The 14,309-nt window shown below is 47.8% G+C and overlaps 1 protein-coding gene across 3 annotated transcripts in view; it reads left to right on the top strand.

The window, feature by feature from the left end:
* Ptpru (protein tyrosine phosphatase receptor type U) overlaps positions 1–14,309 on the top strand; it is an 86,455-nt gene that overhangs the window by 21,894 nt on the left and 50,252 nt on the right. For all 3 annotated transcript variants that reach the window (XM_051170946.1, XM_051170945.1, XM_051170947.1), the window contains exon 8: positions 10,167–10,475. In XM_051170946.1, coding sequence (XP_051026903.1) covers positions 10,167–10,475 — 309 coding nt within the window. The remainder of the gene's footprint in view (positions 1–10,166; positions 10,476–14,309) is intronic.

The raw sequence follows: 14,309 nt of genomic DNA, 5'->3' as shown, positions 1-14,309 counted from the left end.
TTCAGAACATGTCACCGCCCTGGGTGGCACCCTTGCATCATTTAGCAGTCACCCAGCTTACCCAGATCCTGAAGCCCTAGGCAAGCGCGAGGCCACTTGCCATCTCTCTTGATATACTCCTTGTAGGTATTTTACATACTAGAACCATGTGTGAGGGTTTGGAGTCTTTTGCTGGCGGCTCTCTCATTTGGCCTGAGTCCTGCTATGGTGAGTCAGCATTGCTGTCTCTTGTGTAGCGTGTGTCCGCTCACCACTGACAGACACTTGATTATGCCTTCTGACCATCATGAACAGTATTTTGTACAAGTTTTAAGAATATTTATTTTGTGTGTGTGTGTGTGTGTGTGTGTGTGTGTGTGTGTGTGTGTGTTATGTGCACTTACTGAGTGCTGGTACCAGAGAAGAGGGCATTGGATTCCCCCTGGAGCTGGACTTACAGGTAGTTGTGAAACACCTGATGTGGTTGCTGGGGACCGAACCACAGGATCTTGACAAGAGCAGCAATTGCTTCTAATAGCTGAGCCCTCCCTCCCTCCTTTCTTCCCTCCCTCCCTCCCTCCCAGCCCTTATTTGCATTTCTTAAGGGTCTAATGTTGCTGAACATCTTCCCTCACGTGACTGCTGCTGCCTGTACTCTCCATACCATTGCTCGCTTCTTAATAGAGTTGCTTTTTTTCCTATTGAGTTTTGAGACCTCTTATGTATTCTAGATATTAGGTATATCTAGAACGCATTATTAATGTATTAATGGGTGTAAATCTGTAGGTATTTCTCCCAGTAGGGATCTTGTCTCCTCATTGTCTACAGCGATGGAGAGCAAACATTTTAAATTTTGATGAAGTTCTGTTTCTCAAACTGCCCAGTGCATTTGGAGTCAATCATAAGAGTCTCTGGCCTAGCCCTAGGCTAACTCTTGAAGATCTTCTTGTATTTTTTTTTCTATTTATTTATTTATTTATTTATTTATTTATTTATTTATTTTTATCTAAAAGTGTAACAGTTTCATCTCTACAACCACGGTCTGTTTTGGATAATGTGTGAGGTTAACGTTAAGAGTCAAACAGTTTTTACAATTGATATTTAGGTTTTTTTTTTTTCCCGTTTTGGTAAATGTATTTACTTAGTGTTTGTGTGTGTGTGGGCACGCGCCTGGCACAGTGCACACGTGGAGGCTGGAGGACAGCTTACTGGAGTCTGTTCTCTCCTTTCACCACGTGGGTCCTGGGGATCGAACTCAAGTTGCCAGGTTTGACAGCAAGCATTTTTTACCTACTGAGTCATCGTGACAGCCTGCAATTCACATTCTTCAGTGTTAGTAAAGCTGGTTTGGGGGAGTCAGCTGAAGTCTAGTTCAATGCCAGGCTGCGGGAGAGAGATACTTGGGGGTGGGGTGGGTCAGGGTCCCTGCAGTGATTTCTCTCTAACTGAGTGGTCTGCATGGGGTGACATGCCCCCTGAGAGAGAGCTTCATTCATCTTGTTTTATAAGCGAAAACAACATTAATCTGTACCATATGGGGTAGCGTAAAGACTCAGGCAGCGAATGCTTATTGAGTGTCTATTATGTGCCAGGTAGTGTCACAGTTGCTAGGGATACATGGCTGCACCCTAGACAGAGGCCACCAGCATTTGAGTTCTCTTAAGACTCTTCAGGGAGCTTGTGTCCTGGCAGAAGGAGGCAGATGACAAATAAGTAAACAAGTGGAATATATAGTCTGTCAGATGGTGATAAGTGTGTGAGGAGGAATAAATCAGGGCGGGGACTGGGGAGGGGGCGGAAGTTGCTATTTATAAGAAGCTGAAGGACCATCTTACTGAGATGGTGGCATCTGAGCAGAGTCATGAGGGAGGTGAAGGGCTGAGCTAGGTGGTGTCCTGGAAGGGGACATCTGGGGAAGGGACGGTCCAGACAGACAGGCAGGCCATTCAGTGCAAAGGCCTGGAGTTACGGAGGAGACCTGTACAGAAGGATGCATAAGGAGGGCGAGGGATGTCAGATTCAGAGGCGAGTGAGCTGGGGAGTGATGGCAGGGCTTGGAGAGCAAGAGTGAGCATGCGCAACTGCTGCTCAGAAGGTCTGCTCTGGAGACATCACGGAGGATTGGCTGTGTGTGTGTGTGTGTGTGGGGGGGTGTGATGGCTAGTTTTGTCAACCGGACACAAGTCACCTAGGAAGAGGGGTCCTCAAGGGAGGGAAAGCCTACATCAGATGATCCTGTGAGCGTGTCTGTGGGGCATCTTCTTGATTAAAGGTTGACACGGGAGAGCCTAGCTCACTGTGGGTGGTGTCACCTTTAGGCAGGTGATCTTAGGTTTTATAAGAAAGCAGGTTTGCCAGGCGTGATGGCGCAAGCCTTTAATCCCAGCACTTGGGAGGCAGAGGCAGGTGGATCGCTGTGAGTTCAAGGCCAACCTGGTCTACAGAGTGAGTCCAGGACAGCCAAGGCTACACAGAGAAACCTTGTCTCAAAAAACAAAACAAAACAAAACAAAACAAAAAAACCCAACCAACCAAACAAAAAAACCCCAACAAAACAACCAATCCCTCCCCTCCCCCAAAAGAAAGAAAGAAAGAAAGAAAGAAAGAAAGAAAGAAAGCAGGTCGAGCAAGGGACGGGGGGTGGGGGAGGGGGAGAGAAAGAGAGAGAGAACACACCAGCAAGCAGTGTTCCTCTGTGGTCTCTGCTTCAGCTCCTGCCTCGAGCTCTTGTCCTGGCTTCTGTAGATGATGGACCATGATGTGGGAGTGTACGCCACATGAATGCTTTCTTCCCCAAGATGCCTGTGTCATGGGATATATCACAGCAACAGAGAGTCAAATTGTGACAGAGGACAAAGATTTCTGAAGGAGACCTGTGGGGAGGTGCCCACAGCTACTGAAGCCAGGGATGGTAGCCAGGAGCCGAGTGGAAGTGACCACGGTGACAGTGATGACAAGCTGCTCAGTCTTGTTGGTTCTGAAGTCAATGACATCTGCCGATAGATCCGCTGTGGGATGAAGGAGAAACAAATAGAGAGTCCGGGATGCTCCGAGGTGTTTTGCTTGAGTAACTGGATGGATGGAGCTGTCACTTACTGCAAAGGAGCCCATGGCAGCAGAGTTGGTGGGGGGAACTGACCTGGGGGATGTCATAGATCAGGAGCTGTGCGTTGGACGCAATGGCTTTGAGATGCCATTAAATGTGCCATTGGCGATCTCCACCAGGCAGCTGGATGGATGAGCAAGGGACTGAGGGAAGGATGCAACCTGCTGGTACGGATCTGAAAGTTGTCGGTACAGAGATGTGGCGGGATCACATTGCTCATGTTAGTATTCTCAACAGCGGTGGTGATTTTTCTCTCCTAGGGGACATTTGCTGATGCCTGGAGACATGTTGCCTGTCATACTAGCCGCTGGTGGTGGTGGGTGCTACCAGCATTAAGAGGTAGAGGCCAGGGACAGCTGTCCAATGTTGAGGTTGAAAACCCCTGTTTAGGTTTTTGGGGCGTGTAAATGAGGAGATGGCCTGATGTGAAGCTGATCCTTGGGGTCCTGCAGTGTTTTGGGTTAATCTGGGCAACTGTAGGGAGCACATTACGTGCACGTGAAGTGATGTGCCTGGCACACCACAGGCACGCCATAAGTGACAGCTGCCATCATTATGGTGTCCTTTGTGTTCCAAAGGAATCTTTGATTTGCCACTTAGAATAAAAGAAATCAGAGCTTGAGGCCCATGGAAAATCTCTCTGGCACTCTCCTGAATGTGCAGATGGGGACACTGAAACCCGAATGGGGGAAGGGACTTGCTTGCAATCAGACAGTGGGTCAACAACCCAGGTTGGTGGGCTGGGGAAATGGCTCAGTGAAAAAAGTACTTACTGTCAGCTATGTAAAAGAGATGAGTGCAGTAGTGTGTGTCTGTAGTCAGTGTGTGTGTGGTTGAGTGGAGGCAGAAGACTCAGGCATGCACACACACACACCCACCTTCAGGTTGCATGGTCATTGAATGGATAATGATGCAGAGAGACAGACAGACTCAATCTCAGCGGGCTAAGGCTGCTTTATTGGATCAATGAAGGGCCTCAGCCTTTCTGTGGAATGAAGGTAGAATACATTTAGAGAGGCTGCAGGACAGACAGACAGACTGACAGACAGCAGAGAGACAGACAGACAGACACACCCACCCACACACCCACCCCCACACACAAACGGGTAACTACCAGGAAGTTACAGCTATTTTTTTGTAGTTTGACTGGGAGCAGAGTGGGTTGTTTTGATACCTGGGTGAATTGTTTCTGCCTGTGGAGCTGAATGATAGGACCCTGCTGTAAGGTCGAAGTCTGGCATTTCCAGATAGCCTCTGAGCTCGGTATAAGATGACCAGTTCTCTCAGCTGGGTTCCCTCTCCTCCTGATCTGGGGAACCTCAGAACCCCTAAGGAGAGTCACATAGCCCTTAGTGAGGTTACAAGCCCAATCCTTCTCTGATAAGAAAGCTGGTCAGTAAGCACCTGGGGATTCCTGGAGATACCCACCCTGTGCTAATAAGATGTCTTGGTGTCTTGGCTCTCAACCAATGGCCTTTAACTGTACCTGGAGTTCTTCCCCCATCCATAGGATAATTAAGTGTTGCTTTCTTCCTTTTATGATAGGGGTGTGTTGTTACATTGTAGATCAACCCTAGAGAATCAAACACATTCACCCTTGAAACCCCTCCCACTGCCCAAGGTTTATAATGTCCCCAATTCACGAAATAAAGACTGGCTTGCTTGCTCTCTCATTCCATTCCTCCACCATGACAGCCAAGGGCTTCTGGGCTCCCCCACCCCCACTTGGGCTCCGATTAGGCAGCCTCCTGCGCAGCCTTTTCGATCTTCTGCTGTTCGCTGGTGTGTCATGATTAGGCAGCCTCTGAGGCCCACCCCATCACGTTGAGGTCAGTGCTTGCTGGATCTGCATCCTGCTGGAATTGCCTTCCGGTCGGTTTCAAGCTTTTGCCTGGACCCCTGTTGTTAATACACCGGCTTAACCAAAGGGCTGTAACACTGAGGTATCATCACAGGCTTTCGGAACACCCGAGTTTCCACTGCTGTCTGATACCAGCAATCTCATTTTAAAAAGAACCAATTGTAACTAACACTTGCTCTGAGCCCTTTGGCTGCTTCAGAGAGAGAGAGAAATGGGACCTTTGATCTTGAGGTTTCTCTGTTCCTGTCCAGAAGCAGGCAGCACCTGGACCAGCCCACCTGATGCGGAACCCAGTCTACTTGCAGATGTGGGGACAACACTGAATGATCAGGCTGAGTCGAGCCATTCACTCTATCGCTAAGAGCCCAATACGCCTGATTCAATTCCTCATGATTTGAGGCTATTACCCAGCAGTCATAACTTTTGACCATTCCCATCTTATAGGCGAATAAACTAATATTTAGAAATTCAGTCCCTTGACCAAATCTGCACTGTGATCCACAGCAGAGCCAAAGGGAGAGCTAGTGTCTTAGTTACTTTACTGTTGCTGTGATAAAATATCCTGAGGCAAACGACTTGAGGAAGAGTTTGTCTTGGCTCACATTTTGAGGGCCCGGTCCGTTATGGCGGGGCAAGTCAAGGCAGCAGGTGCTTGACGCAGCTGGCCACATTGCAGGCACTGTCTGAGCATAGAGGACTGGGTGCTGGTGCTCAGCTCCACGGCTCCCTTTCACTCAGTCTGGGATCCAAGTCATGGTATCATGGAACCCACGTTCAGGCGATTCTTTCCACCTCAGTTAACGTCACCAAGAAAGCCCCTCACAGGCGACCCTAGATTCTGCCAGATTGAGAATCAGCACCAGCCACGGCTGCTGGCACCTCTTGATTTCCAATGAGTGGTGACAGGGACAGCAGGTATCACTGCCTCTGCCTCGGGCCAAGTGTCCACTCGTTGCCAGGTACAGATAAACACTTCCCTTAGGCTAGCCAGGGTAGGGACGGGGCCAGGTGGGTAGACTCAAAACAAAGACCTCCTCCCACCCGTCCCTCCTAATCACAGGCTCCTCTTTGCTGTTATTACGGCCCTGGAGCCTGGCCTGGGGTTGTTTTGCTCTTGGGCAGCTGTGTTGTCAGGCTCTGCAGGCCCACAATTCCCTCCACTCTATTATTTACTGTAAAAACAATAATATTGCACCAGTTAAAGGCTTAAAAAAAAAGCCTCTCTGAATCACACCATCCTAGCTCAACAGCTGTCTTAATTTTTCTGTCTTGTTCCAGTCTCTGCCCATATGTCTTCAGTGCACATTTTCACACGCTTGTCATTGGGATGGAGCGGGCACGCAGGATTCGGCTTCGTTCGCCTGGTGCCCGTGCATGTGCGACACTGCCTGTAATTATGTTATTGCCTGTAGACATCTACCCAGTGTCCCCAGATTGCTGGGCTGTTTGTTTCTCTCTCCTTATTATTATAATACTACATGGGAAAATTAAATGCTTTCTGTTCTTTCTTATTTTCGTGAATCGTATTCTTCAGGGTAAGCCGTCGGGAGCGATTAGAGGAAGGGCTCTGACACGTTATTGCTTTGCGGCATGCTTCCACCAACTCACATTGCTTCAGAAGTTTCACTCTGGTGCACACGGCTCCTTATTGATTACTATTGGCTGGGCACTCTGGTCCACCATGTCCCCTGTGATGCTTACGTTTCCTCTTTTTTTGTTTTTTTTTTTTTTTTCCCCGAGTCATGCTAACCCACAACTCACTGCATAACTGAAGATAACCTTAAAGTCTTGATTTCCCCCTAAGCCCAACGGTTCTCAACCTGTGGGTCACGATCCCTGTTAGGGGTTCAAACGACCTTTTCGCAGGGGGTCACCTCAGACCATCAGAAAGCACAGATTTTTACATTACGATTCACAACAGTAGCAAAATTACGGTTATGAGGTGGCAACAAAATTAATTGGATACTTGGGAGTCAACATAGCATGGAGGAGTTGTATTAAGAGGTCACAGCGTTAGGGAGGCCGAGAACCAGTGCTCTGGCCTCTACCTCCTAAGTGCCGGGATCACAGGCAGGTGTCTGCTTATATTTGGTCTTTAAAGGAGGTGGTTTTGTTGTTGTTATTTGTCTTTGGGATAGAGTCTCAGGCTGGTGTTCAACTTGCTTGGAAGCTGAGGATGACCCAGAACTTCCGGTCCTCTGACCCCCATTCCCACCCGACGCTGGGATAACTCGCTGTTTTAAAGTAGGCATCCTTTCCTCCCTTGTCATCAGTGATGCAGAAGGGTTAAGTAACCTTCCTGGAGTTGTAGTTAGTGAGAGTGGATGCAGGATGTGACCTTGGATGCCCTTGACCCCGTCTAAAGCTCCTTCCACGAGACAGAGGTATTAGAATGCTCTTTGGCACTATTACAACCAACCCTTTCTGGGTTAATTTAATAGAAGCTACATGCTACTTCCTGCTTTCCTGAGCCCCCTGCCCTCTGGTCTCTGAGTGGCCTATGGGATTCACTCCGATAGGGATTGATGGTCCCTAAGCTGTCTTGCCAGTGTGTGTTGGCAGCTGAAGGGAGTGCCTTGGTGGCAGATGGCCTTTGGAAGCAAGATATAGATTCGCAGCCTTCAGTCAGCATATTGGTCTTAGTCAACATCGTGTTGGAGCCCTGGGAGCTGGTCAGGACTGAAGAGAAGAGGGACCCTCAGTCTTTTGATGTGGACCAGGGCCACCCAGCTGCTAGAGAGGAAGATGCCCTCCTGAACTGGCATTTACTCTCTGTGGCAGAGGCTGCTGTCTTGAGTCCTGAGTGTTGCTTTGAAGAGCCTGAGCAGGTTGTTTAGTGCTTAGAAATCTGCATATTTCATATAAAAAATCCTGAATTTCTAGTTCTTTTGAAAACTGGGAAGGTCTGGAAATCCTCAGCCTAAAGCCCTCCATGGAAAGACTGATCACCAGGAGCCAGGCTGCTGCGGCTGCTGTGGTGATGGAGCCATTGCAGTCTTGTTCATTGAAGTCTGAAGTTTCTTTCTATCTGGCCAGTGTGCCTTGACCTTGATCTGTCCTTATCCAAATCCCACAGGAGGTATGTGTGTGTGTGTGTGTGTGTGTGTGTGTGTGTGTGTGTGTGTGTGTGTGTGTGTGTGTACATACCAGTGTGGGGGTTGGAGAACAATTTGCAGGAGGCGGTTCTTTCCTTCTACTGTGTCCTGGGAACCATACTGAGGCCCCACCTTTTGGTTTTGAGGCAGGGTCATGTGCTGGCCTAGAACTCACCAGATAAGCCAGGCTGGCTGACCATTGAGTCCCGAGAGCCTGTCTGCCCCTGCCTCTGCCTCTGCCTCTGCCTCCTAGGTTCTGGGATTACAAGCACACACTACCACATCCATTTGTATGTGGACTCTGGGAATTGAACTCAATCCTCACCCTTGCAAAAGCAAGCATTTTTGCCTACTAAGCCATCTCTCCAGGTCCTTAGTTTCTTTACTTACAAAATGAGAACATAGCTGGGGCGTGCTGGCACATGCCTTTAATCCCAGCATTCGGGAGGCAGAGGCAGGCGGATCACTGCGAGTTCAAGGCCAGCCTGGTCTACAAATAGAGTCCAGGATAGCCAAGGCTACGCAGAGAAACCCTGTCTCAAAAAACAAACAACAACAACAACAACAACAACAACAACAAAAAAACCAAAAGAAACCAAAAACCAACAAACAAAAACAAGTAAACAAACAAATACCCTCCAAAACCCCAAAAAACCAAAATGGACACATATTTTAGGCAAATGGAGTCATTAAGAGACTGTGTAGCATGGCCTCTCTCTCTCTCTCTCTCTCTCTCTCTCTCCTGTTGGAGTAGATGTGTCTCTTCAAGGCATGAGTGGTGTGACTATTGTTTTTTGAGGGTGAGTTCCGCCTGGGGACCAGGGCACCCACAGGTAAGAGCATGGGTTCTGGTGCCAGCCCGATTGGGTTTAGATCCTAGCTTCGCCTCTGATTCTTAACTGTGGACACTCCTCACCTGAGCTCCATGACTCTGCTTTCTCGTTTGTATGGCAGGGTCAAGGACAGACCCTGCCTCTTTGGGTTTCAACAAAGAAGGAATGAGTTAAGACATTTTAAAGCCTGTAGAAAGATGTTGGACACTTCCCAAATCCCCCAACTATTAACTGCCAGTATTATCACTGTGCCAGCAGATTGCATTTTCCTTCTGGGTTTGGCGGTTGGGGAGCTCACCATTGACTTTGCACCTTACCTGTAGAACCCTCCCTCTCTGACATAATGACGTAGATTTCTGTTTCTGCTCTCCGAACGTTCTCTGTCACACGGCACTATTTGCTGTCATCGCTCCCGTCATCCTGGTTTGTACATACTACTGTAATTCTCTCTCTATTACTATAAATGGTTTCGCAACAAGTTTAGAAACGATGAAACTATAGCAACAAGTTGATTCTGAGTGGCCCAGTGTAGTTCAGAATGTTCTTGAACTAGGAGGGGAAATTGTGCTAATTTAGAGCATACCTTTTTATTATGAGACAGGGATTCACTATGTAGCCCAGGCTGACCTCCTCCTGAGTGCTGGGATTATAGGCATGTGCCACCATACTGGCAATATCTATCCATCTGTTCATCCATTTATCTGTCCTCCCATCCATCCGTCTGTCTAGGTAGTGTGTGTGTGTGTGTGTGTGTGTATGTGTGTGTTAGACACACTGTGAATGTGGAAGTCAAAGGACAACCCCATGGAGTTAGTTCTTTTCTTTTACAAGATGGGTCTCAGGAATTGGACTCAGGTCATTAGGCTTCACCAAGTGTCTTTACCCCACTGAGCCATCCCGTCGGCCCAGTAGTTGCTGTTTTTTATGGGTTATGGAGCGTTACTCTTTGCCATGCCTGGTTCACGTGTATTACCATAATAGCCACAGTATAGTCCATCTGTCCTCCGAGGGAGCCTTGCTTCTGTGTGGGGAATCCACATTTAAGCAGTTCAGGAAATCGAGGCAGAGAGAGGCCTAATCATTCAGGCAGTGATTGCCGGCTGCAGGTGATAGAGCCAAGATTCAGACGTGTCTCCCCTTATGCCAGACCATGCTCTACTTCAGCCTGTTCAGTTCTGAGGGTGCTAGGAGCAGAGGAAGAACGATTTCTGGCCGTTGGTTGATGCTCCCTTCCTCTCCTTCTTTTTCTCTTCCCATTCCCTCAACCTTCTCCCTGCTTCCTTTGTCCCCAGAGCCCATGAGGGCCCCCAAAGGCCTGGCTTTTGCTGAGATCCAGGCTCGTCAGCTGACCCTACAGTGGGAGCCCCTGGGCTACAACGTGACGCGCTGCCACACCTATGCTGTGACCCTTTGCTATCACTACACCCTGGGTGGCAGCCACAATCAGACCATCCGCGAGTGCGTGAAGATGGAGCGGGGTGCCAGCCGCTACACCATCAAGAATCTGCTGCCATTCAGGAACGTCCACGTGCGTCTGATCCTCACAAACCCTGAGGGGCGCAAGGAGGGCAAGGAGGTCACCTTCCAGACAGACGAAGACGGTAAGCATCCCCAAGGGCCTCCCACACCCAGGGCCATGGCTCTGATTGGAGTAGGGAACTCTGACAAGGCAGTGGTGGTCATTACTCATTCCTGGGGAGACAGTGGGTTCCTAGGTTATTTGGACCAGGAATGTTCCCCATGGCAAGGTTTTAAATAACAGTTTTCACTTGTGAAATAGATTTGGACAGATTCAGTCACTTTCTGTCTTTTATTTATTTATTTATTTTTGGAGACAGCCTGTGACTGAACCAGGGATCCTCCCATCTCTGCCCGCCTTCCCTGAGCGCTGGGGTTTCATTCGCATGTTAAAAATTGTGCCTGGCTTTTTAAATGAGTGCTGGAGATCCAAACCTGGATCCTCCTGTTTCCATAGCAAGTGCTTTACCAACTGAGCCCCTCTCCAGTCCCACCATTAGCTTTTCGATCCTTTATTCCAGCCCCCCCCCCCCCCGTTTCTAACATGGTCTTGCTGTGTAGCAGAGGCTGGCCTCTACTTCTAACCCTTTTGCCTTTTGCTTCATCCTTCTCAGTGCTGGGGTTGGAGGTATGTGTCACTGTGCTTGGCTTGAGCCTAATTTCTAATGCATGCATTTAAAGCTGTATGTTTTTTCTTTTTCTTTCTTTCTGTCTTTCTTTCTTTCTTTCTTTCTTTCTTTTTAAAGATTTATTTATTTAGTACACAGTGTTCTGCCTGCATATAACACCTGCAGGCCAGAAGAGGGCACCATATCTTATTGTAGATGGTTGCAAGCCATCATGTGGTTGCTGGGAATTGAACTCAGGGCCTTTGGAAGAATAGTCAGTGCTCTTAACCTCCGAGCTATCTCTCCAATCCTGTATGTTTTTTCTTTACTCTCTACTTGAGCCGCGTCCCATAGTGTTTATTGTCATCCTGACTGGGGCTTTACCTTAGACTTGTTCATGGTAAGCAGGTGTTTGGCAGCACCGAGCTCTGTCCTCAGCCCAAATGAAAGTTCTGATATGTTCTATTTTCATTACGTCTCAGCTTAAAATATTTTCTAATTGCTGTAATAATTCCCTCTTTGACTCAAAAGTTATTTAGAGTTACTTTGCTTATTTTCTTTCTTTCTTTCTTTTTTGGGGTGAGGGGGCTTTTAAAAAATTTGATTTATTTATCTTACATCCTGACTGCAGCCTCCCCGTCCTCCTCTCCTCCCAGTCCCTCCCTCTTCCCTCCTTGCCATCCTCCAGTCCTCCCTTTCTCCTCAGAAGAGGCTCAGAAAAAGGGAGGCCTCCCATGGGTTTCAAATTGTAGTAGGACTAAGCACAGCTCCTATTGTGGCTAGGCAAGGCCGCCCAGTTAGGGGAAAGGGATTCAAAGGCAGGCAACAATGAGAGACAGCCCCTGCTCCTGATATTAGGAGTCCCACATGAGGCCCAAGCTGCACAGCTGTTACATATATACAGAGGGCGTAGGTCTGTCCCATGCATGCTCTCTGGTTGGTGGTTAAGTCTTTGTGGGCCCCTATGTGCCCAGGTTAGTTGGTTCTGTAAGTTTTCTTGTGACTCTGGCTCCTACAACCCTTTGTCCTTCCATGGGATTCCCCACGCTCTGCCTAATGTGTGGCTGTGGGTCTCTGCATCTGTTTCCATGAGTTGCTGGGTGAAGCCTCTCAGATGACAGTTATGCTAGGCAGCTGTCTGCAAGTATAACAGATTATCATTAGTAGTGTCAGCGGTGGGCTCTCTCTCAGGGCATGGGTCTCAAGCCGGGCCAGTTTTGGTTGGTCATTCCCTCAATTTCTGCTCCATCTTTACCCCTGCATATTTTGCTGGCAGGACCAATTGTGGGTCTAAGGTTTTGTGACTGGGTTAGTGTCCCAGTCCCTCCATTGGAAGTTTTTCTGGTTATAGGAGATGGCTGTTTCAGGTTCCGTATCCCCCATTGCTAGGAGTCTTAGCTAGGGTTGCCTGCACAGACTCCTGGGAGTTTCCATTGTCTAGGTTTCTAGCTCCTCCTAGAGATTGCCCCACCTCTACCCTAGATTCCAATTCTCTTTCCTTGTATTCTCTCCCTCTGCTCCCCCTATTCCATCTCTCCTGCTCTCATTCCTACCCCTCCCCTATCTGATTCCCCCCCCCCCAAGTCTATTCTGTTTCCTCTTCTCAGTGACGTTCAAGTGTCCCCCCCTATCTGATTCCCTCCCTCCCCCCCAAGTCTATTCTGTTTCCTCTTCTCAGTGACGTTCAAGTGTCCCCCCCTATCTGATTCCCTCCCTCCCCCCAAGTCTATTCTGTTTCCTCTTCTCAGTGACGTTCAAGTGTCCCCCCCCATCTGATTCCCTCCCTCCCCCCAAGTCTATTCTGTTTCCTCTTCTCAGTGACGTTCAAGTGTCCCCCCCATCTGATTCCCTCCCCCCCCCAAGTCTATTCTGTTTCCTCTTCTCAGTGACATTCAAGTGTCCCCCCCTATCTGATTCCCTCCCTCCCCCCCCAAGTCTATTCTGTTTCCTCTTCTCAGTGACGTTCAAGTGTCCCCCTTTGGAGCCTCCTTGTGACTTAGCTTCTGTGGGTCTTTGGACCGTAGCATGGTTCTCCAGAACTTTCTGGCTAATATCCACTTATAAGTGAGTACATACCATGTTTATCTTTCTGAGTCTGGGTTACTTCACTCAGGATGATCTTTTCTAGTTCCATCTACTTCTTGCAAATTTCATGATGTCATTGTTTTTATTTACTTATTTATGTCATTCATTGTTTTTAATAGCTGAGTAATATTTTATTGTGTAAATGTACCACATTTTCTTTATCCATTCTTAGGTTGAGAGACATCTAGGTTGTTTCCAGTTTTGGCTATTACGAACACCACTATGAACACCGTGTCCTTGTGGTATGGTGGAGCATCTTTTGGGGATATGCCCAGGAGTAGCATAGCTGGGTCTGGAGGTGGAACTAGTTCCAATTTTCAGAGAAACTGCCAAATTGATTTCCAAAGTGGTTGCACAAGTGTGCACTGCCACCAGTACCCCAGCACTGGAGGAGTGTTCCCCTTGTTCCACATCCTAATCAGCATGTGCTGTCTCTGTAGTATTTGATCTTGGCCATTCTGACAGGTGAAAGCTGGAATCTCATAGATGTTTTGATTTGCATTTCTCTAATGACTAAGGATGTTGAACATTTTTTAAAGTGCTTCTCGGCCATTAAAGATTCCTCTGTTAAGAATTCCTTGCTTAGATATGTACTCCCTCCCCTCCTTTTTTTTTTTTAGTTTGTCAAGACAGGGTTTCTCCGTGTTATCTTGGCTGTCCTGGACTCCCTTTGTAGACCAGGCTGGTCTTGAACTCACAGAGATCTGCCTGCCTCTGCCTCCCAAGTGCAAGCATTAAAGGCATGTGCCACCACGCTCAGCTCTATACCCCATTTTAAAATTGGGTTATTTGATTTGTTGATGTCTAATTTCTTGGGTTCGTTATAATAATTTTGGATATCAGCCCTCTGTTGGATGTAGGGTTGGTGAAGATCTTTTCTCATTCTGTAGGCTGCCATTTTGTCCTTTTGATAGTGCCCTTTGCCTTACAGAAACTTTTAAGTTTTATGAGGTCCCATTTATTATTTGTTGATCTTAGTGCCTGAGCTGTTGGTGTTCTGTTCAGGAAGTTGTCTCCTGTGCCAATGTGTTCAAGGCTCTTCCCCATTTTCTCTTCTATCAGATTTAGTGTATCTGGTTTTATGTTGAGGTCATTGATCTACTTGCACTTGAGTTTTGTGCAGAGTGATAGATATGGATCTGTTTGCATTCTTCTACATGCAGACATCCAGTTAGACCAGCACCATTTGTTGAAGATGCTTTCTTTTTTCCACTGTATACTTGT

This window comes from Acomys russatus, chromosome 29, assembly GCF_903995435.1.
Source record: "Acomys russatus chromosome 29, mAcoRus1.1, whole genome shotgun sequence".
Lineage (NCBI taxonomy): Eukaryota > Metazoa > Chordata > Mammalia > Rodentia > Muridae > Acomys > Acomys russatus.
This window is presented reverse-complemented; position numbering and strand designations above follow the sequence as displayed.